Below are 24,408 nucleotides of genomic sequence, written 5' to 3'. Positions count from 1 at the left end.
GTGTGGTCATACCAAGGATTAGAACGTGCAAGTGTCTTATTTTTCAGGGGTTGTAGACTTGGTTTTCAGGGTCCACACAACATCATTGATGGTACATGCTTCTTCTATCTTGGATTTCTACACATACGTGAGGGTAGGAGTAGCGTTCGTGACGCAAGGTTCCTAGCTGAGGGGAGTGCTCCCCACACCGTGGGGGAAAACTTGTCTAGGGCGGTGTCGGCCCGGTTTGAATTTGACACATGTGTGTTGGTGTGATATTGTGAGGGATTTAGTCTCATCTTGATTGTCAAGGATGGGTTAGACTAGCATATAAGGCTTCTAGAATCTACAGTACCAATCCGAGGTAGCCCTTTTATATGAAGCGAGGACAAAAGTTTAAGTGGGTTGGTGAGAGTCTGTAGTCTACTCCGTGTGTAGGATTGGAGGCATTTGGACTATGGGACTTTAACAATGGTATTAGAGTCGATCTTCATGGACATGGTAGTGTGTGGCATAGGGGACCTACATGGTATGCCTGGCACTTGTAGGTGCTATAGGGTGCATGGTATGACACATGTCTTCGCACTGGACGCATGGTCATACAAGCTAAATGGGAACATTTTTGTCATTGTTTGCCTAGTTATAGGTTTGCTAGGTTCATGAGGACATTGGACACTTAGGGGGTTTGTGTAACATTCAACATATTTTTGTATTTGGCTTAGTTGTGTGTTGATGCAACATTATAACAGTTTGATCCCACCTACCAAGAGAAAACTTTCATGGTCATAGGTTGCAATTTACTTGGTCATAGCATTTGGATACTTTCAATGGGGTCCTAGTCATAGCATGTTGGACCCTTTGAGAGGGGTGTATGTGACATCCTGTCTGCCCTGGTTTGAATTTGGCCATAGTGGCCCATGTGTTTTGGAGTGAGAATATGGGAGTTCGTCCTACCTTGGTTGTTGATGTGGACTAAACCAGGATATAAGACTTCTAGAGTCCATTCCACCAAATTCAAGTTAACCCTTTTATGTGAAGCGAGCACGCAAGCATAATTGTGTGATTCACTCAATATGTAGAATAGATGTGAGCTATTTAGACTCAGGGCGTTACAACTATGGATTCTCTGGCTAAGTCAATCTTGGGTATAGTGTAGCACGAATTGATGGTTTAAAGTAAGTAATGAATATGACTACGAGCAATACAACACTAGTAATGATAATAAATGAAGTACGAATAACTCTAAGCAGACCACAAGTAGATAATTTATATATTTATGAATATTTTGTACCGGTATCATATTTTATAATTTAAAATCAATTGGTTATGAGTTTTCAAAAGTAAACCAGATTTATGTTCATATAAAACTTCCTTTGAAACTAGATAGATGGCCAAATTTTTCATGTATGGTTAAAGGTTTCTCAATTTAGAGTTGAACGACCAAAAACAAAGCTCGAGTAATAAATTAGATGGAAAAAATCAAAACAGTCTTCTTCCTTAAGAAAATGTATTATTGGCATGTAAACAACACCCAAAAACGTATATATTTAATGATAGTAATATTTATTAACATGTACAACTCAAAAGGAAAGGTCAAATTGATTAATGAAGTGATGATAGATAATCTTACTACATCCATCACAAAATACATGTTATTTTTTCTTTTTTATGAGAACTTTGACTGATAATTTCAAATAAATATATTTGCAAATAGCTATAAGTGCACGACATGCTTTTACAATACTTTGTGTGACAAATCTAACAATTGTGTTTGCATTTAACTCAACAAATTAAGTATAATTGTTGATCAAAATTGGAGCAATAAATTGAACAACAACAAGTCTTGTGAAATGGAGGTACTCTCTCCATCCCCAAAAACTTAAGTTTTTAGAATTTTTTGGACATAATATTAAGACATTTACCCCTATTTATTGAAGTTGACCCATGCTAATTAGGGAATTGGCCACTAATTAAAACGAATTGCATGGAAACATGTTACCACAATCTCAAACTGCTATGGTCCAACCTATAGCTCTGAGAGCTAAAACATCAAGTTTTTTTATTGGCACAAATTTTGAATCCTGAAACATGGATCAAGTTTCTTGTTGTTGTTCACTCTATTTCTCCATCCCAAAAAACATCAAGGTATTCATTTGAAATCTAATGAAGGTATGCACAGTAAAATGAATGGTATCCACAACAATAATATCATTGAATTCACTTGTTGTAGAATACTTGTTGTGGTGATGAAAGCAATCCTGTTCTAGGCGAGGGCATCACGGGTTTTTCAATTCGAATATGAAACCTTTCATGTACGGCCTGAGAAAGATCTAAACAACACATTTAGTGAGAAGAGGTGGGACTTGGGTGCTAGCATTGCCCAGCCTCTCTAGTGTTTTGTGTTGTTCTAGGTCTAGGCAGCACATAAGGTCGTGTCGGTATGGCATGACAAGTCTTTACTTTGGTACAAGCACGTCCCATGGCATACGCTGGCACACCTTCATGTTCTGATGGTCCGAGTACAACCCATGGCACACCACCATACATTTGTGTCATGCTGGCCTACGCACGATCCTTAAAATACTTTGTTTTCTTTCTCCGTTTGTGACATATACAAAAATATATTCCCAGCTCTAATTACTGAGGCCTTGTTTAGTTGCCAAAAAAACGCTACTGTAGTACTTTCATTTGTATTTGATAAACATTATCCAATCATGAAGTAACTAGGCTCATAAGATTTGTCTCGCAAATTACAGATAAACTGTGTAATTAGTTTTTGTTTTCATTTATATTTAATGCTCCATGCATGTGCCGCAAGATTCGATGTGACAGGGAATCTTAAAAAGTTTTTGGTTTTTGCGGTGAACTAAACAAGGCCTGAGTGAGAACAAACCTTGATGGCAAGGTATCCAATAGTATCAATAGAAGAAACTGATTAACAAGAGTGGCGAAATGGTTATGAATATTAATGTATCCGTCTACAATATATACGAATCTCTAGCATTTTTAGTATGTAGGATATAAAAAATATGAAGAGACGGTTGAAGCAAAAGCAATTGACTAGCAAGCGACAAAAAGGGTCATGAATATCAAGGTACCCATTTTTGTTGCAATGAAAACTATACATTTTTGTACTTCTCAGAGAAGCGTCATCATGCATATGACTTCTTTTTTGTTCAAAGACGAAACTGCCTGCCTCTCACACTTTATTGTGAGTAGTACATTTAATAAGTAGAGCTGAGGAACGTACGCGTAGTATGTATGTAAACACATTCTTCTCTCCAACCACCACGATGCCCACAAAACCCCTTGTGTAAGCATTTTTGTTTGATGATGACGATGTACTATACTGGTTTACCGGCCCGGCATTGCGTCGTTCTATCAAGAGCGTGAAAGAAGCAAGGCTAGATTGACGTGGGTGGCAAAGAGATCGAAGAGCGTGAAGAGGACGACGATGCGTCAAGTGAAAAGGCAGGCAACATGCAGGCAGGTACAGGAAGAAGGGGGAGCCAGGAGCGCGCGCACACACACACACCTTGACACATGCAGCTGGCAGGAAACTCACCGCTTTGCACAAACACAAAGTACTCGCTTACTATGGGGGGCTGCCACTGCAAACTGATGAGAGAAGAAATGAGGCCCGCCCGGCCGGTGCATGCAATGGTGTGTGACTGCAGAATGTGGACCTGGTCACTGATCGAGCGGCCATGGGGTGGGGTGGGGGTGCACTGCACTGCAACACACACACATACACACCCAGGCCTTGTTTAGTCTAAAAAAATTTACAAAATTTTTCAGATTCTTTATCGTATCGAATCTTGTGACACATGCATGAAACATTAAATATAGATAAAATAAATAACTAGCAGTTACACAATTTATCTGTAATTTGTGAGATGAATCTTTTGAGCCTAGTTAGTCTATAATTGGACAATATTTATGAAATACAAATAAAAGTATTATAGTGTCTATTTTGAAAAAAAAATAGAAGTAAACGAAAATGCTACAATTAATGTGCAATCCGAAAGCAGTGAGAGAGAAGCCTGCCTTGGCCTTGCTCCTCCCCCCATAAAAAAAGGGTGCACTGCTCCACAGAGGAGAGGAAGGTGTGGAGAGAGAAAGAGAGGGGATTGTAGAGAGAGAGAGAGGAAGGGGGAACCCAAGCCCTGGGGGCGTGGGGGAAAAAGCATCATCCCAGTCCCCAGCCCAGGCGCACGAGCTCACACAGCCTTTTCGTCGCCCAAAAATAATCAGATCATCTATCATCAGTCGTCTCATGCAAAACAAAACAAGGAAATCAGATGCAGTACCAGTCTTCTCCTACAATATATACTATGGGAGGAGTACACTAGTACATACCTACATGAACATGCATGAACTCAAATTTTTAATTCGAGAAGGTACAATTTTTTTTTTTTTGTATTGTATGGTATACATACATACACCTGCATAGTTATTATTAGTCCGGTCTTTATTGTGTGTGAGGATGCAGGTATGTATGGAGACAAAAGCATGGTTCCTTTGACTCCAATGGCCTCCTTCCTAAGTGTCATTTTCCCATACATTGCTGATGCCTGCCCCTCCTTAACAACAAGATAATCTCATATTCTCTCTCTCCCTCTCTTTTCCCTCTTCTTTGCTTCCTAGCTACCCCCTCCTTTATTTCTCTCTCTAACTTTTTATGCTGGTAGCATTAAGGAAGGACAGCACAAGAGACCAGTTCATCCCTGCTTGCCTCTCATAGTCATCTTCTTGAGAGAGAAAGAGAGAGAGGAGAGAGAAAGGAGGAGTAGAGTAACTCCAGTACTAGAGACACAGACACCCACCAAGGCCAAAGCAGAAGCACAAACAAGAGAAGAGAAGAGAAGAGAGCCCCCCTCTCCCTCTCTCTTCCACACAACACCAAGAACCTTCTCTTCCACCTCCCTCTTGTATATATCCATCACCGATCGCACGCATGAGCTCGATCTCCAAGCAGCTAGCCGGAGATCGATGAAGAGAGGAGGAGGAGGGACGACGGGGTGGGAACAACCGCAAGCGTGCGATCAGGAGAGAGGGGCGTCAGTAGCAGCCGAAGGTAGACGGCGGGCGATGGAGGCGGCGTCGCCGGACCTGTCGCTGCACATCAGCCTGCCCAGCAGCGCCTCGGGGCCCGGCCCGTCCGGCGGCGGGCGCGCCGCCGTGGGGGGAGCGGGAGGAGGAGGAGGAGGAGGCGCTGGGGGAGGAGACCCGTGGCGGAGACTGAACGGGTCGACGGCGTCCACGGAGCTGTCCCTGTCGCCGCCGGCCGAGCAGGAGCACGCGGACGCGCTGCCGTGGCGACACCGGCCGTCGGCGGCGGCGGCGGCGGCCGTGTCCTCCTCCGCGGCCACCACGTCGGTGGGGGGCGCCGCGCTGATGATGCCCGCCGCCATGCCGATGCCGATGCTGCAGCCGCTGGACGGTGGGGGCGGGCTAGCCGGCTCCGGCGGAGGGGGCGCGTCGGTGGCGCCGCCTATCCGAGGGATACCTATCTACAGCGGCCCGGGGGGATTCCCGTTCCTGCCGCCGGCAACCGGGGCAGACGGCGGCCCCCTCCACCACCACCACCAACAGCAACAGCAGCAGAAGCTCGGGTTCTACGGCTCGTACCACCCGAGCACGTGGCCGTCGTCGCTCGGCTCCACGTCGCCGTCGCCGTCGCCGCTCGCGCCGGGCACGCCGCCGCCGTCCACGCTGGACCCCGCGTCGGCGTTCCTGTCGTCCCCGGCCGCGCACCACCACCACCACCGGATGCTGTCGGCATCGGGCAGGCTCAACGGCATGCTCACGGACACCCTCCGCGGCTACGGCGGTAGCGGCGTGGTCGGTGGCCTGGGCGGCATCGTCGGCGGACACCACCACCACCACCACCACCTCCACGGCGCGCAGCCGTTCGGCCTGGGCTCCCGGTTCATGCCCAAGCTCCCCGCCAAGCGCAGCATGCGCGCGCCGCGCATGCGGTGGACCAGCACGCTCCACGCCCGCTTCGTGCACGCCGTCGAGCTCCTCGGAGGCCACGAGAGTGCGTGCCCCCGCCCGAGCTAGCAACAACTAGAATTACACCTCACCGGCCGTCCTCGATCCGCCGATCTCTCTGATCAAAATCACACACACACACACACACCGTACCTTATACCGATCTCCTCTCTCTCCCTCCTGCAGGGGCTACGCCCAAGTCGGTGCTGGAGCTCATGGACGTGAAGGATCTGACCCTAGCGCACGTCAAGAGCCATCTCCAGGTACGCGCTAGCTGCCGCCGCCATTGCCAGCCATCTTTACCCTCTGGACTCCGAACGAATTCACCTCCATCACCGGAGGGAGAGCTTTGTGCTTGCTTCGTGCCTTCGTCTCCGTCCCTCCTGCCATTCTCTCTTCTTTGTTTGGGTCAGACAAGAACGCCAATGCAGTAACTCCAGAGTTAGTGAATGACGGTGAAACGGACCGATGGGCAGGCCCCTCGTCGTAGCCAAGAAACTGCCATTCTTGGCTGAGGAAAGAGAGAGTGAGAGAGGACTAGAGGAGAGAGAGATGCATGGTGTGGGGATGTGTGTGAATGAGAGAGAGAGGGCAAAAGTAGTCATCATTACACAATAATGCAATGTATGTGCATCCGCGCCTAGTTAGCGTATGTGTGTAGGTGTGTGCGCGCACGGCCCAAAGCACTCACAGCTTCAAAGAACCATGGCCTAGCTAGCTCCCAGAGCATGCAGGACCCAGCTGATGAGACCAGAGGAGAGAGAGAGATGAGCGCATGGCATGGGGGGCATCATAGTATTTCCATGTGTCCATTTGCTGGTGTTCTCTTGCGCGCCCCGATCCGCCTGCTGATCCATTTGCTTGTCTCCTACCTCCCTCCTCCTCCCCGCGCCCACCACCAGCATTGGGCAGCGGTTTGCATTGCATTGGCCTCTGTGTGACCTCAGCTCAGCTCATCGCTTTGCTTTTTTTGGTGTGCTTTCCTCGCTTCCCCTTTCAGATGTATCGGACCGTGAAGAGCACTGACAAGCCTGCGGCGTCATCAGGTACCACTGCTAATCCGGCCACAATGCCTTGCGTTTCGTCCTCGCTCGCTCTCTGATCCTGATTTACCACCTCATTAGACAGTCAGTCAGTCAGTCAGTCAGTCAATCACACCGATGCTAATGGCTTGTACATGGTGTGCCTGGCATTGTGTGCGTTCAGGCGGGAACGACGGCGGCTCCGGCGACGAGGACTTCCCCGGCGCCGGCCAGGCAGCCTCCGGCGGCGAGAACAACATGTGCGTGAGGACGTTCGGGGAGCACCACCAGCGGTCCACCTCCGAGGGCGCGGCGAGCTCGGTGGGTGGCGGCGGCGGCGACATGGACCAGTCTTCGGCGGGCAACACCAGCACCAGGTGGAGCAACTCGTCCAGGTACAAGCGCCACTGCCCGTACTAAGTGACAGCGTCATGTTTTGCAGACATCTGATATCTGATGACCGCCTCCTTTGTTTTGTTCCCCTAACTAGTGCATATATCTGCACGTTTGCTTATTAATAATGGCATCTCATGGGATAACAGCTTCATCTTTTTCTTAATCTAATTGGTATAGTACCTTAATTAATCGCAAAGACACCACCAAATTAACTTTGGTGCTTAGTAGCATGCATTATATTGGGATGTCTGTATAAAGTGATGAGCATGTGTATAAAATCCTGCTTTCTGTCTGGTTACATACATACGAGTGTTTCGGTTGGATGTAAAAAATGAAAAGGTTAAAAAGAAATGTTTTGGGGGCGCACACTAGTACTAGTACACTAGACACATGCTGCTGACATGCACACCTGGAGAAAGAGGTGCACACAGGGGGTGGCTGGCTGCTGCCTATCTCATCTCTAGGTGGCCAATGCAAGCAAGCAATGCTGTGTCATCGCAGAAAAGACCAAAAAGCCACATACCCCAGCATGACCTCCATTTGACTTGAGCTTCTGCTCTGTGTTTTGTTGGTTTATGCTGAATTATAGAAAATACAGCTCTGCTTCTCCCATCCCCACCACACCACAACACAACATTATGTGCTGCTGTGTCATTGTGTGTGTAGCTTCTTGGGCTCTGGCCTTTGCATTATATTGTCCTCTCTCTCTCTCTCTCTCTCTCTCTCTCTCTCTCTCTCTCTCTCTCTCTCTCTCTCTCTCTCTCTCTCTCTCTCTCTCAATCCTAGAAACTACTCCTACGTAGGGGACGGAGTAGGTCGTGGGGCTCCATTATCTTTTCTTATCAATGCATGGGCTCTGATTCCAGGGGGATGGGGGTATTGACCTGACATGCCCTATTGCCTAGGAATATGTAACTCTTGGTTCTTTCCCATCGTCAATCTCTTCTTTTTTTCCTTTTGCAATTATTTGCACTGCACCACTCTCTCTCTCTCACACACACAGTAGTACTGGTAGTATATACTAGCATAGCTCCAAAAAAAGGACTTACAGCCACAATGGCCACTGCTGCTAGTAGATTTGTCTCGGAAGTTTTGGTTTTTCTAAAAAAGAACATCTGTGATTCGGCATTTTTACCAAAGACTGGGATTGAGTAGAAAACATGATTGCTAAGCAACTTGGAAGCAAGTAGGAGTACAGGTGAGCCTGTCTTTTGGCTATACTCGCTTTTCTCTTTCTCCGCTCCATCTTTCTTGTCATCCCATCTTTTGTCATACTTGCATTATATTCTTTGATTTATTTGTTGTTTCCCTCAGTTTCCTCTCTGATGGCACAGCTCTCTCTCTCTCTCTGATGTCTTTATCGGCACGTTGGTTGTTTACAATATAATCCATTTCCTTGTGTGAAAATAATAGTTCCATTCAGATTTTTGAAACAGTCTTCTTTAGTACCTCATCCTTCTTTCTCATAGCCGTTAAAGTCAAATAATGAATCCGTACCTCACATTTCTAATTGCAAGGCTCCACTATGTTAGGTACTATCTGGTGACAATACAATTATGTTAGCAAATGGCACCATCTCTGCCTTTTTTTGAAAGGGAAGACAATGTTTTTTCTTTAGAATGATCTGCACATTTGTTTTTTTTTTTGGTTGCTTTGAGCCTTTGACAATGTGTGGTTGTACATTCTCTCGAAGGTGTTCTCTAGGCAAAAAAATTAATTGCCAGGGGGTAGTACGATTCTCAATTTTTCTATTCATAGTGCTTATCAAGTTAATGCAGAAATAGGACTGTTGTACAAACCAAAGTGAATGAATTGAAGTTGTGAAGACAGAGAACATTCTACTATAATCTTATTGACCAGCAATTGTGCTGATGATGATCAAAATATTGTACTGAACAACAGAATATGCACAGTTTATTAAAAAAATTTAATGCCATTTTTATTGATTTACTAATTCAATGCTTTCTTTGATATATTATATGCTTTACTTACTATTGACGAGAACAAAGAACCTAATCACATATGACCTAACTAGAGGTTAGGACGATGTCGATTCATGCAAGTAATTTTTTTTTTCAAAACCAATGGAATTTGGCAGCTTTCTTTCCATGAACTCTAGGACGGTAGAAGTGGACTAGATTACTATGACATATATATTGATTTATATCCATCTTTAAAAAATCAGAATAAGATATCATATGTAGTCCGAAAAAGATTCATACATAACTCTTAGCACATACTCCCTCTGTCCTATAATACAGTGTGTTGTGGCTATTCTAAGATAAAATAAGAGAGAGGACAATAGATGCATATACCCCTTCCTAATCTATTTAAATCTGATCCTATTCGCATGATTAAAGGGTGCAATCTAAGTTTCTTTATAGAAAAAATGGTAAGCACTCAATTGCTTTCCTCTTCCATAACTTTATTTAAGTAAATATTATCTTTTTATTCCTCGAATGTACTATATTTGGGGACACATCTTAAATGTTAAAATGCACTCTATTCTATGATGGAGGGAGTAGAGTAATATGTCTCTATTATTGATATATAGTATCATATTGGCATTAAGTCTAGTGTGGCTCCTTAATGTTTAACTGTATATACATTTGCAATCAAGACAAAAGCACTTTATAAGGATTTGGTAGTAAGTAGGTATTATCTTGATAGAGTCGTAGTGGTCAAGGAAGGGCACTTTTTCTGGCCTGATACGACAAAAATCACAAATTAAATGAAAAAAAAGAAGAAGAAATGGACAGCCAGCTGTTTCATGGCCTCCAACATGTGGGGCATCTACAAACATGTTTTCTCTCTATCAGCATTGAAACCTACAACTAATATGTACTTACATCTCTGCATGATATTACTAGATTTAATATTTAGGAATCTTTTTTGACGCAAAGCATTCTGGAAAATCTAGAATAATGGCATCAGCAAATATATGTTGGATGCTACATTTCAGCAAATGCACATTATTTTGTTGGTCACGAAGCATTAGATTCTTTGCTTCAGTCTTTGTTTTCCTTGAGTTCTCAAGGTAGGAGCTTGCTGATCAGCTCTCTATGCCATTCACAGCACAACTGTACCGAACCGGAACATCTTTTAAGAGTGTGTTGCCTAGAAAGGAGTCATGTAACTAACTGGTCATCACGAGCAACTGTTGTTACTCACTTTAGATAAAGCTAACTGGGGAAGATTTTGTGCATGTATGCCATACTACCTATATATAGTAATATTAGCATATATACTGTTCTGCCTAACTGTTGTTAACTCAAAGAAGAAAACTACCTGATTATACTAGCACTGCAGTGCCCAGTTTACTATACATATTCTGCTACTATCAAATTGGGCATATATAGTAGTATCTTTAGAAAGTTTGTAACGGCTTTGCTAAACGGACAAAATTCTCTTGTTCAGGGACCCATGGCTGTCGTCGAATTCATGCAACATGGACGCTCATCGTTTGGCAGGGTTGTCTTCTCCAATTGAGGTATATATCTGTGAATGGTTCCTCTTTAAGTGCAGTTTTTTCTACGTACATATATATGCAGTATGCGCCCCTGCTGAGTGGCATATGCATGTGTGTGTGCATACACATACACATTGCGCTTATACATATATTCTTGTGCAAATGATACATGTTCAGAACGCGGAGCCTTGCCGATCGAGCAGCTCGCAGGTGTCAAACCACGAGCTGAGCAGCCCGAGCCTGGAGTTCACGCTTGGGAGACCGGACTGGCAGGGCACGGATCATGACTAGCTACTGGCTATTAGCTAGCCATGTTTCGTGAAGCAGCTCACAGAACCTAGCTAGAAGGCTAATTTCTTCATTGAGGGTTATAGTAGCAGCAGTACTGATATCAGGAATGCCTGATGATCTCCAACTCGTAGGCGACAACGACAGGTCTTCGCCTGCGAAGATGAACAATCAACCAACAAGTACAGCAGCAGCAGCAGCAACCGCAGCATCTCGTCTCCACCGGTGTGGTCTTGTGGAGATGGGAGTACGTGCCGATGGAGCACCGTACCGGGAAGAAACTAAAGACTTACTGGGTCTCTCTCTCAGAGAGAGAGAGAGAGAGAGAGAGAGAAAGAGAGTTGAGTCGTCGTCTTTTGGGTGGTTTGTTTGTTAGATTGGTCATGTTCCTGATTTCCTTTTCTTTCTTGGTTCTCTCTTTTTGTTTTCCTTCTGACATGTCAAGCGGGGCGAGATTATATTACAGCGCTGCCGCTGTGGCGGTGCAGCTGGGATGGGAGTAGTAGCTACCTGCTGATCGATGAGAATGATGGCGAGAGAGGCGTAAAGCTAGCCGTAGTGTGTGGTTTGTGTGAGTGAGTGAGTGAGTGAGTGAGTCGTGTGCGTTCATCCATGTTTGGTGTGGTCGATGTCGTCGTGGCCCTGGTAAGCTAGCTAGCTAGCTTGCGTATCATTAGCACATGGAAAGTTGGAAAGGAGAAAAGAAAGAAAAGGGAATGAGTTCTCATGAAGCAATCTAACTGAGATGAAGATTTCATCCTTTTTGTGCATGTGTGTGTGTTTGTATGATCTCTGCTTTGGTGGTTTCTTTAGTCCCTGCAGGTGCTTGTTGCCCCTGTCAGTTACTACTACTAGCTTCCTTGCCACTGCCTGCCTGCCTGCACTTTTCCAGCACATGAATATTTTAGCTGAGACTGAGAGTCTGAGAACGAATTCGGCCGCCCATCACACACCTTTCACACTTAGCTGAATGATATGCAGGCGCTTTAAGCGTACAGGCCGGCATGACCAAAGCAAGGTAATAAAGCATGGATTTCCTTTTCTTTCAAACAAAAGATTAACGAGTACGTACACTATTATTATTGAGGCGCTGGGATGGGATGTTTGTGCTCGATCTCTCTTTGGCATGAATCAAGAAGAATCATGCATGATATATACTCCTCCTCCTCCTAATAGCTAGCAGCAGTAGCAGTAGGAGCGAGTAGCACAATCAATTGCGCGCCTTCGATTCCGGTATCGTCTTGTCAATGACTCAGGCTGCATCTGGCTGAATGAATGGTCCGCTCTCGACGCATCCATTGCATGCCGTGGTGGTCCAAGAACTAGGTATAGGACGGGCACTGTTCAAGTACATGCTTGCATAAACCCCCAATGGACGCAACCATCTGCCTGCTGCTGCTGCTGCCGCGATCGATCGAGATCAATAATAATCCACATGTGATTCTTCGTCGATCCTTCTCTCACTGGTCCCTCTCGCTCCCTCCTGTCCTGCATCTGCATGCCGATCGACTGGTGCTAGGCATCTGGTGACGTCGTACAGGTGTTTCTTGCGCGGCGATGTGTGTGTATATATATATATATAGCAGACGAATGGAAGACGCGAGAACTAAGCATTGCTCGGCGCCACCGATGCCGATGAGCAAGCTAATAAGCTAGGGTACGTTTGGTGCCAACCTGTGATAGTGTCTCAACGGATCGGAGGAGGATGGATGCTGCTGCTACGATCGAGTAGGAGTAGTAGTAGTAGCACCTAGCACTAGCAGCTGGAGGTCCCAGCAGGGCGCCTCTGATTGATGAGGACGGATCGGATGGATGATGGATGGATACATGTCTCTGAAACGAACCAACGAACCAGCGAAAAGTGCCTCTGTTGATTGGGGAAAAAAGGGGGGATCAAGCAAAGCCGCGCGCGCGCTGGCCGGCCGGCATTCATTCTGATTGACCGCCCATCAGCAGCACACCTGCTCCCGTGAAAGGGCTGGCGGTTCTAGCTAGCAACGGCGACATCCCTTCACCTGAGACTCTGTGGGACCTGGGCTACGATAGGCTAGGCTGTTAGGCTCTAGGCTAGCCTATGTTTTGCCAGCCCAACAACCAGCTGCCAAGGTATGCTGGCTGTAAGATTTCTTTACAGCCTTCTTGCAGCCCACTCATATAATGGTTAGCTCATCACCATTAATACATGACCCACTTGTCTGTCTCACATATTTTCTTGGTTTTTGTGTCTGAGTCGGCTATAAGCTTACAGCCCGCTTTTACTCTCTCTCCTCTTCTCTCTCTTCCACCTCAGCATTTAGCTGGCTTACAGCCTGCTATAATACTTGCTCTAATGGATGATACAACATATATAGGAGTATTCATATATCCGGCCGCTATATATATGCATGGCTACGTCTCCTCGCGTGCTAATCAAACACTAGATTCCAACTGAGAATGTAGCCAAGATAGTCTCTTTTTTTTTTAGATTTGATGGATTATGCTCCTAACCGGGCAAGTGTGACACTGGTGCTGTGGAATGAGTGGCCAGCCTTGCCGCGGCAACGTTACTGTCCACCTTCCGTGTGTTGTGCTGCTCATCAACCACAGACTTCTTGTTTCATGCATGTTCTACTGCACAGGCTTGTAATTTTAAGAGAACTAACTAATTTGTTCATGTTCTAACACAACAGTTTCACATAATTTTCCGTAGATGTTAGGTACCAATTACTGCTATATAGACATTCTCATCAATATACATACTTTTTTCCTATTTATGTATCGCATCTCCATGTGTCTAATTCAAACCTTAACTTTGAGCTATGTGGTGTTTGAGACAGAAATACTCCCTCCATTTTAAGTTATAAGATGCTTTTGACATTTTTTTATATTTATTACTTCTGTTATGTATCTAGATATAGTATATATCTAAATGCAAAGCAAAATCTATGCATTTTTAAATACAAAATGTCTTATAGTTTGCATTTATACAAACCTCGCTTCACACATAATACTCCCTTCATATCTGAACTAGTTGTCGTTCTAGGCTCTTGGCCTATTTTTACAAAGGATGGATGACATTGTACGTTCGCGTGGTCAAGTTTGAACACAAATACCCTTGACCGACGCCACCCGTCCACCCTCGACTTCACGGCCATAAAAAAAAAGATGGATGACGTTGTATGACTTCATGGCCAAGTACACGGCTAATATATTGCTAAAACTTTATTTTATTTTTTTGGGCATCTTAAGGATCTCGGATGACAAAACTTAAAATCAGGAAATTATAGATATCATTGAGAGCTATAATTGTCATGTATAAAGTATCTTATTTGACAACATATAAGAAATACATTATTTTTTCTAAGGTGACAACTTTTGGTACGTGGTCAATATGCTGCTAAGATTTTATATTATTTTTTAAAGCATCTTAACGGTCATAAATGAAAAAACTCAAAATTGAAAAGTCATAAATTTCATCAAAATCTATACTTTTCATATAAAAATCATCTTAATCCAAAGTCATATGAAAATAATAAGATTTTTTCTAAGATAGAGTCTTACTACGCTAGTGTAGGTTGCGTAGTGCTAAGTAGATAGTCACGCCAACCGGAGTGACATGGCAGATTTTTCTATATGGAAATCGTTGTCCAACATGGGCAGATCATAACACGTCAATTTAATGCATATGGTGTGGCAACGTGATTTTGCCACGCTAGGGGTGTTTGCGCAACTAAAAGAATTGAAAATAAAAATAAAAATGTACTCCTTCCACCTCAAAAACAAGTACACTTCTAGCATTTAAAATTTGTCCCATAATAATAGCAAATTTAGATTATTGACCACCTAAAAGGACACTACACTCTACTTTATGTGTTTCAGAAGTACAATCATTACCATGTTAGTATGTTTTCACTACATGTATTTTTGTAATTTCGTACGAGTACAAGCATTAATCTTCTCCCACATTCTAGAAGTGTGCAGTATCTATTGTGGGATGCGCGATTAGGTTTGGTTATTAAAATAAGATTTGAAAAAAAAAAGTATTAAAAATAAAAAATCAAGTAGGCCAGGGCAATAGCCTTAACATGCCGATGCTGGTGATAACAGTCACAAAAGTTTCCCAAAAAGTTGGGTTCATATAGGGAGCCAGGTAGCCTATAAGAAAAGTGGCATGCATCCACTGTCTGCTTTGACTGGCTTTCAGACTGCCGGTGCCTGCCTGTAACACGATGTATAGTAGTAGTTTTGATTTGACATCACGGGACGGATTAACCAACACAAGGCCTTGTTCACTTTGCAAATTTTTTTGCGTTTGGGTACTGTAGCACTTTCGTTTTTATTTAACAAATATTGTCCAATCATAGAGTAACTAGGCTTAAAAGATTCGTTTCATAATTTACAGATGAACTGTGCAATTAGTTTTTGTTTTCATGTATATTTAATGCACCATGTATGTGCCACAAGATTCGATGTGATGGAGAATCTTGAAAATTTTTGGGAACTAAACAAGTAGTAGTAGTACTAACAATCAGGCACACGAGTACTAATCCTGAAGGCATTGCAATACTACAGTGCTTGCAGGTTGCAACAGCAGAACAAAGGTGCTTGTGTTTCCAAACAAGGGAGGGAAAAGAGTAGACGAATCCCAACAACAAGGGCCAACGGGGGAGGGGGGGTCGCACGGCGAAATTAGTCAAATAAACTGCGTAATTAGTTTTTGTTTTCGTTTATATTTAATGCTTTATGTATGTGCCACAAGATTCGATGTGACGGAGAATCTTGAAAAATTTTGCAACTAAACAAGGCCTAAGGAGAAACAGGAGGGGCGATACGTGGAGAAGATGGGTGCAGGGCAATCATAAAGCAATGGATTGCGAAATGATTTTGGCCATGGATGGATGCATGCTCTGCAGTGCATTGTTGCAGATGCAGTAGTCCCCCATGTTTGTGTGTCCCCTCATTCAAGTCATTCTATTGTTCCCTCTTCCTTTGTCGGCCGGCCCTTTCCATGCTTTTGAACAGCACCGTCTTCTGGGACTTGTTTACTTCCAAAAAATTTTGCAAAATAGGAATAATAGCACTTTCGTTTGTATTTGACAAATATTGTTCAATTATGGACTAGCTAGGCTCAAAAGATTCGTCTCGTCAATTCCGACCAAACTGTACAATTAGTTATTATTTTTATCTATATTTAATACTTCATGCATACGTCTAAAGATTCGATGTGACGAGGAATCTGAAAAATTTTGCAAAATTTTTCGGAAACTAAACAAGGCGCTAAAGAGAAAATGAATGAGCGACGTTTTATGAATTTTTAATGGAGGCACAGGAATAAAAAAAAGAGACAGAGAGCAGGCAGCAGCACAGCACAGCACAGCGGGGAAAAGAAAAAAAAACAAAACAAAGAGCGTTGCGCTGTGCAACACCTGTGTCCGCTTCAATGCCCTGTCGTCCTTCCTCCTGTTCTCTTCTAGCCCTTTCTCCCTCTAGCGCTCTCGCTCTCTCCTCTCTGTCTCAGACACTGTGGTGTGGGCCCAGGGGCTAGTTCCTGTTGCACTGTGCGCCTACGCGAGGAGAGAGGACAGAGGGGCACTGCCACTTCGAACTGGGAATTAATTTGCATGGGGGGCCTTTTGGCCCCGTGCAGATGGGAGGTTGCCGTTGCTTTGGACCACCAGCGTCCCCCCGTGCACTGTGCGCCATTCATCACCGTATGACCTACAGTACTAGTACGTTGGAGTAGGGACTTTTGTACGAGTACTACCTGTATATCAAGTGGACTTTATCATTACTACTAGTTACTACTAGGCCTTAGTTCCCCAAAAATTTTGCAAAATTTTTCAGATTCTTCGTCACATCAAATCTTTAGACGTATGCATAGAGTATTAAATATAGATGAAAATAAAAACTAATTGCACAGTTTGGTCAGAATTGGCGAGACGAATCTTTTAAATCTAGTTAGTCCATAATTAAACAATATTTGTCAAATACAAACGAAACTACTACTATTCCTATTTTGCAAAATGTTTTGGAAGTAAACAAGACCCTACTACTACAAATCCAGGCTGTACTCGTCGTACGTAGGCCAATCTGATGCATGGCGATGATACGATTAGCACCCCGCTCCTAGAAATCACGACGACGCAAAGTTTTGCATCAACGTACGCACGACATCATCCTTTGATCAGCTGCTTTGTGTACCAGAAATCTCAACCGTACCACAGATTTATGGAGCCACTAGACGTGTTTCAAAAAAAAAAATACAAACACAGTCAAATTGAAGTCATTCTTGAAGGACTTTTATTGATAAACCAAGTCGCGATAAAAGAATTGATATTTTGTGATTAAATTTGATGTTGGAAAAGTCAAACGTCTTGTAGTTAGAATGGTTTGAGTATTTTTTTTCTTCCTTTTGTCAAACTATAAATCGATTGATTAGTAGTGCATTAAGTCACGGGGACCACGTTGGAACTGTTGCCGGCCCCTGTCGCCATGCATTGCTACGTGCAGTCGTGCGAGACAATGATCGTAGTGGATTGAGAGTGGCGCATGCACTAGCCAGGGAGGGAGGGAAGGGAAGGGACGGGACGGACGACAGAGCAAGGAAGCGAACGACGCGCGCCCCAAAGTCCACCGGGTGGACGGGGGAACCGGCCAACTGTACGGTGCGTTGGGTAGTGCGTAGCAGGGTGTAGTAATTGCGAGAGCTACTCACTCGCCTACAAGTAGGGCCGTGTTTAGTTCTGGGAAAATTTGCGACAGTAATTATTGTCCAACTATACATTAATTAGATTTAAAAGATTTGTTTCATAAATTTTAACCAAACTGTATAGTTAGTTTTTGTTTTTATCTATATTTAATATTTCATGCATGCGTCTAAAGATTCAATGTGATGGAAATTTTGAAAAACTTTAATTTTTTTTGGTAGAAGTAAACAAGGGCTACGATCCTACTCTACTCGTGACGGCTACTGTACTACACTGTAGCACACCTGGGTTTACGGGGTTCCCCAGTACAGGTGTCCGACGGAACGGAAACCGGAGCTATGATTGGCAGCTCAGCCTTTGACGACCTGCCACTTTTTCTGACTTCTCTTCTCTTCGATCGGGGAAGAGAGGGAGGCGCGTTGGGTGCGTTGACTGGCTCTCATGCCCGTTCTCTGGGCCAAGGAAAGCGGCGGCCCAGTAGGCCTGCGGTGGGACCGAGGGGCTGGCCGGGGCTGCGACACCGACGTCGATAGCTGGGCCTCGGCCGGTTTCTGCCGAGAAGCTTATCCCCCTTCTTTTCCTTTCACGCGTGCACCACCCCTAGAATCCCATCTCCGCTCTTGCTCGCTCAGGAGGAGAGATCCAGTGGCCAGTGCCGTCTATTTTGGACCCATACGGCCATAGTGCACACACGCGGTCACGCATTTCCTTGCTTCCTTTTCTTTTTTTTTCATTCATTCATTCTTCTTTTTTCACTCATCCCATCAATTTGTTCCACATGCAAATAGACTTTATTAGCTAACTGTTATAGGATGTATTCATACTCTCTCTGTATAGGATTTAAAAGTCGTTTTGGACAAAGTTTGGGTCAAACATTGGAATTATAAATCATCAATAATAACTTTTAAATTGTTGAGTTTGCGAATGTGAAAATTATATGAATAAATTTGTCTTGAAGAATACTTTCATAAAGTATACATATATCATTTTTTCTAAATATTTTTATACAAATAAGAGATCAAAGTTATGTTTTGGAGACCGTGTCGCTATCCTAAACGACTTCTAAATCCTATACGGAAGGAGTATTTACTACAACACTTGCTTTAAGAGCAACTTTAGGCTTTCGATGGATGTCTTGCCATTGCTTGCTTTGCCTCGTGTAAATCTGATGTTTGTTTGCTAGACTAGGTCAGGCAAAACAGCTCTCCCAAGCTGGCAAGGCTCACCTTGCCTAACAATTATCACCCAAAATATAAGATCTATTTATCCTTTGGATAGCAATACAGGTAGAAGTTTCAATACTTATTTTTAGTCTTCTCCAACAACAAGACCTAAAAGACAATACTTTATGCAAATAGGTCTCGAGGAGAGAGGATACCCAAATTTGGGTTATGTCTTCTAAAATGGGTCTTCCGTATCGGTACTCTATTGGAGACTATAGGTATTATGTTAGAGACTTATTTTGGGTTGGGTTCCCCAATAGGTCTATATTGGAGACAGCCTTAAAACCTTTCTGCTACTATATATAAGTTGTGTTTTGCTAATTTTCTATAGAATTTAGTTAGGTGAGTTTGTATTACTCTTTTTTTAATAATAAACATAGTTGGATAAGTTGTTTTGAAAATTCAGTGTTGTTCTTTTACTTATTTTCGTTAAATCATCATTTAATTTTGAATTTCTTTCATATTTTTATTTCATTTCTTTTGTTTTGCAACTCTTTTCTCTTCCTTGTGTGTGTGTGTGGGGGGGGGGGGGATTTTCTTGTTTATAATGCGTTCTTTTTGTATTTTTCACAGGGTAGCCGAAGTCGGAGGCACCTCTATCAAACTGAAACTGGTCTTTTCAACGAGGAAATAATCTATAACTCTTATAAAGCTAAACTCCACTAGATGAATTCTCTCTTTATGCAAGATGTCCACATTATCCCTCACTAAGTGACCCACTAAATATTCTATCTCTTCATGCAAGATGTCCACATCATTCCCACTAAGTCCATGTCATCCCATATTAATTAAAAAAATGATCATGTCATCTATATCATGTGAAAATACTTTAAATCTTTAATCTATTAACATATAAGTCATGTACATATACTATTTATTTCATCACCAATTAAGTCCTCTATAATGTAACCAAATATTAGTTTTTGTTCTATTAGCTTAGCAATTTTTTACTAGATCTAATACAATAAAATACATGCAAGTCAAACTCATATGTATATATACATAATAGACCGAATACCATATAGAAATGATATGTATATAACGATTTATTTTAAAAATCCCACAGTAACGCGTGGGGAATTCACCTAGTACTATATAAATGTAATGCAAAGCCAGGTCAACACGAGCAGCGAATCAGCGGACCGTTGGATGAGCTCCATCTCGGCATCATGTCCGCGACACGCGTCCACCCATCTGACATTCACCGCGCGCGCTTGACTCGATCACTGCGCCTCCCCCGCGGCAACGGAGATGGACGAGCCCGCCGACGCCGGCGCCGTGGCTTCCTCCACCTCGTCCTCCTCACTGTCCAGCCCCGACGAAGACGCGTTCCAGGATCAGCTCGCCGGGCACGGAGCGCTCGCGCCGCCACCAGCCGCCGACGTCGCCGTCGCCCAGCCGGTACCGCGGTGGCGGCTCTGGGCGACGACCGCGCGCGCCGGCGCACCATGGCTGCGCGAGGCGTGCGAGAACCCGGCGCGGGACCTCGTGGCGTGGACCAGGCGGGGCGGCGCGCCCCGTTCTCTCCTCGTCGTGTTGGTGAGTCGCTGCGACCAGAGCACAGGGCCGGCGGCCAGCACGACACACGAACGCCGCGCCGTCGTCTTCGATTCGCATGATCGCATCTTGCATGCTGTGCGGTTCTTTCTAATCGGTTGCATGCTGTGTGTGCTGTGATCCGTAATTTGCAGGTTGGATCCGTGGCGCTCGTGGTGCTAACCGGCCTCCTGATCGTCGTCTTCTTCGTGGTGGCGGCGGCGACGAACGCCATCGCCGTTTCCGTCGTCGTGTCCATGGCCGCCGCCGGGGGTTTCCTGGCCGTGCTGCTGGCTTTCCTGGCCGCCATATACATCGGCGCACTTTCCGTTGCTGTGTTTGTTATCTCGGTCACGACGATCGCAACAGCCATTGCCATAACGATCGCCACTGGTATATTCTCTATCTGTTACTCTCGTATATTCGCCATTTTTCGCAATGATGCAATCTTCAGTTTTTATGCCTGTAGTTAGTGCATCTCTCTCATAAGAGCTTGCAACTTGCAATCTTCAGTATTTAACTTTTTATATGCCTGTCCGCTGCTGCTTGCAAATTGCAATCTTCAGTCCCTGAAATGCAGGTCAAAAAGTCTCAAATCTGCCTGTACCTATTACTGTAAGTATTGACATCGTCTGAACTGTGCTTTATATGCGTTTCAGGTTGGGTTGCGTTCTTCTGGTTTGTTTGGTTTACTGCCAGAGAATGCCTGATCCTGGCAACTAAGCGAAGAACCGGCACCATAAATCCATGATCTGAGCGTGTACATTTTACCTCTGACGGCATGGTATTGCAGTTCTTTGTCTCGCATATGCGTCTTGCACTCTTATTCTTCTATAGATCGTAGTAGGAAACAGGAAATTTTACTCCATGTTGACGTCTTTGGAAAAGGCCAACAAAGCTTTTAGTTGCGTTGGGCCTTATTCCAGTTGAGCCCAGGATTGACCCATGAGCTTCACTTGTTAGCAGGTGCACAGGCCCACACTTGTTAGCCACAACGCATGGTGCAGCAACAAAGGCTGACAAATTCGTTCGTTTTTTTATGGCCGAATGGTGTCCATGAAATGAATGGATGCAAGAATATTCAGTGATTTTTATATCTCTCCCCATGATTCGGTATGCTCCAGCTAGCAGTTAAATCGGTCCATGCAGTTGTCATCGAGGACGATGCACCATTTGCCTTCTTTACTGAAAATGGCCTAAGAGCTTGGTAAATTCCTAAAGCTCAATTTTATGTAAATGTTAGAAGTTAAACAAGTGTGTAAAGCAGATAATTTAATTCCTATATGAAGGTTGGCAAGCAGGTTCTAGATGTCTACAAGTAATCAACTCCTTTTTTTAGATCCATATGATAAGTGGAATGACTACTGACCTAAGAGCGACGGATGTCATGTTACATATTTAGGATTCAATTTAGTTCAGAAAAACAATAGTAAATTTGTGACTATATATGCGGAACAGCAGACTCATCAAAGCAATAATCTTACTCAATACAAACAAAGAATAGTAGTATATATGGACATGTTTGAGACTACTCATAATTTTACCGTGAAGTAATTCCATAACTAGTACAGAGAAGCTCTACACTGGCGGTGGAAATTAATTTTTATAGGCGGAATCAATTAAAGAACATCTGTAAAAAAAAAATTGGCGGACCCAACTAAAAAACCGCATGTGAAAATCAATTTCTACAGGCGGTTTTCCTAACAAAACCGCCTGTAGAAATCATGTATTTCTACAGGCGGTTCTCCTAAGAAACCGCCTGTAAAAATCATATTTCTACAGGCGGTTTCTTAAGAAATCCGCCTGTAGAAATAATTTGAAATTGAATTTTTTGAGTTTTTCAAATGACCTTGTTTAAAAAACCATCAAAATGAAAGTTGTAGATCTCAAAAAGTTATAAAACTTTGTAGTTGATAATTTTTTCATTTGAAATCATTTTATCGTCGAAAACTACGTTTGAATTTCTCAAATTTGAAATTCAAATTTTGTAAATAACCTCGGATGGAGAAACTACCAATATAAAAGTTGTAGATCTTGAAAAGTTATGAAACTTTGTAGTTGATAACTTTTCCATTGAAATCCGTTTAGGCTCTTAAATAATCAATATATGCTCGATTTAGGATAATATGTGGAGAACTAAACTCTAATATAGATACAACTGAGTGATAGGTGAAGTGGTAGAAGAGGCTAGGCAAGAGGTGGTTAAATAATAAGGCTAGAGATTTTACTGGCCATAAACTAATCAATATGAAGATATAACAAACAATTAACGATATCAATTCAATGTGCTCATGCAAATTAGAACGTCGAGGATAGAAAGGTACTAAATAAAGAGCATCTGATAACCAAAATACCGTATATATATCTCGACAATTCCACACCATTTTGACCATACGTCGTCCTCAATTTTACGTAAATAAAAAATGTCATAGTTCTTCACACAAGTCAAAATAGTATTATGAATTGAAATGGACGAATACAATCATTCCTCTCGACCCCCGGCCCTGTGGTCTTTTTTGCTCAAACCGGAGAGTTTACTTACAGCGGTACTGTTCAACACATATTTTGCACTAAAATATTCCATCACCCTAACTTTTATATGCCCTATGATATGAAATATTTCAAATTGCAATGCATTTATTATGAACTAGTACGGATGTAAAATACAATTATTGTAGCAAATGTTTTTTAAAGAAAATTAAATCTCACTCCACTTCATACTTATGATGTTGAATGTCAAATGTGATAGCTGTAATCCTATTATTGATTACATTCTGAATTAAATTTCTATTTAGCTCTTTTAATCATGTTTAACTCTATATATTATTTTAACTGTTTAGGCGGCTTTTAACGGTTTAAATGGTATAACCATATAATTCACCGTTTAGGGGCTAAACGACATGAATGGCCTTCGCTTAAACGCTGATTTAGATGAACAGTGCCTAAAACAAACAACATAGCTATCAAGCAAGCTACCTTTTAAAAAGTTGGAAAGCTAGCTTTTGAGGAAATGAACTAAAAGCTAAAAAGCACGTTCTGATGAGCTTTCTAATTCCTCATGTGTTGAGAAGCTAAAAATGTACTACAAGAGCCAATAAAAAAAAAAGGCAACAGCCACAGAGGAGCCAACCTTTTTGAGTTTTTGAGCTAAAAAACTTAAAAAACTACAGATCGAACAAATAGATCCTTAGCCAAATGGTTGTAGCTAGTCACCAAGGTAGTCCATTGAAAGAAGATAAAATCTACGCACAAAGCCAATTCTGTGATGATACTGCTAGCAGCTGGTTGGCTGTCAGCCCACACATCTAACTGAAACTGCCTAACAAACCATAGAGCTCGGTCAGCTACATACAGGGAAAGAACAGGTCAATACTGTTACAAGCTAAACGGTCACTTAACACTGACCACACACGGTGGTAGCTACCTATGCTACGCATCCGATGAATCACATTATAAAAGGCAACGAAGAAAAAGGCTATAAACGCACTCGCACAGTCGCGCTACCTTCAGAGCGAGAGACAGAGAGACTGCAAAAGGTGACGCCAGTGGTTGGATCGGAGCTGACAACTGAGGGCGCTGGCAAAGCCTTCGTCGTCACCTGATCGCCGCTTAGTTTCCGTTCAGGAGGCCAATTAAGTTTGCAAGCGGCGGCGGGGACGGAGGCCGGCGGTGGCACCGACGCGGTGACGACGACGGCGGCGGCGGCGACGTGCGCATGCTGCGGCATGGACGAGGAGTGCACGCCGCGGTACGTCGCCCGGGTGGCCGCGCAGTTCGGCGGGGCGTGTGGGTGTGCGGCCTGTGCGCCGAGC

At 43.6% G+C, this 24,408-nt stretch overlaps 2 protein-coding genes across 3 annotated transcripts; both read left to right on the top strand.

Moving 5' to 3' along the window:
* On the top strand, positions 4,562 to 11,921 carry LOC8056229 (probable transcription factor RL9). Its single transcript, XM_021452364.1, has 6 exons — positions 4,562 to 6,022; positions 6,163 to 6,239; positions 6,977 to 7,022; positions 7,183 to 7,393; positions 10,812 to 10,884; positions 11,041 to 11,921. The coding sequence occupies exons 1-6, from the start codon at positions 4,972 to 4,974 to the stop codon at positions 11,152 to 11,154; spliced, it is 1,572 nt and encodes a 523-aa protein (XP_021308039.1). The 5' UTR covers positions 4,562 to 4,971; the 3' UTR covers positions 11,155 to 11,921.
* Positions 20,285 to 21,878, top strand: LOC8055794. 2 transcript variants are annotated; one of them, XM_021452140.1, is made up of 4 exons: positions 20,285 to 20,599; positions 20,752 to 20,989; positions 21,256 to 21,380; positions 21,563 to 21,878. In XM_021452140.1, the coding sequence occupies exons 1-3, from the start codon at positions 20,312 to 20,314 to the stop codon at positions 21,345 to 21,347; spliced, it is 618 nt and encodes a 205-aa protein (XP_021307815.1). In that variant the 5' UTR covers positions 20,285 to 20,311; the 3' UTR covers positions 21,348 to 21,380; positions 21,563 to 21,878. The 2 variants fall into 2 exon arrangements, with proteins under 2 accessions (XP_021307815.1, XP_002462343.1); XM_002462298.2 differs by having other exon boundaries at positions 21,560 to 21,878.

This window comes from Sorghum bicolor, chromosome 2 (genome assembly GCF_000003195.3).
Source record: "Sorghum bicolor cultivar BTx623 chromosome 2, Sorghum_bicolor_NCBIv3, whole genome shotgun sequence".
Lineage (NCBI taxonomy): Eukaryota > Viridiplantae > Streptophyta > Magnoliopsida > Poales > Poaceae > Sorghum > Sorghum bicolor.
This window is presented reverse-complemented; position numbering and strand designations above follow the sequence as displayed.

Bases quoted from the DNA above. Each gene is read 5' to 3' on its own strand.
- LOC8056229 (XM_021452364.1), top strand. From the start codon at position 4,972: ATGAAGAGAGGAGGAGGAGGGACGACGGGGTGGGAACAACCGCAAGCG. The intron at 6,240-6,976 runs GTACGCGCTAGC...TTCCCCTTTCAG, and splicing joins ACGTCAAGAGCCATCTCCAG to ATGTATCGGACCGTGAAGAG. The intron at 10,885-11,040 runs GTATATATCTGT...ATACATGTTCAG, and splicing joins GGTTGTCTTCTCCAATTGAG to AACGCGGAGCCTTGCCGATC.
- LOC8055794 (XM_021452140.1), top strand. From the start codon at position 20,312: ATGGACGAGCCCGCCGACGCCGGCGCCGTGGCTTCCTCCACCTCGTCC. The intron at 20,600-20,751 runs GTGAGTCGCTGC...CGTAATTTGCAG, and splicing joins GTTCTCTCCTCGTCGTGTTG to GTTGGATCCGTGGCGCTCGT. The intron at 20,990-21,255 runs GTATATTCTCTA...TATGCGTTTCAG, and splicing joins TGCCATAACGATCGCCACTG to GTTGGGTTGCGTTCTTCTGG.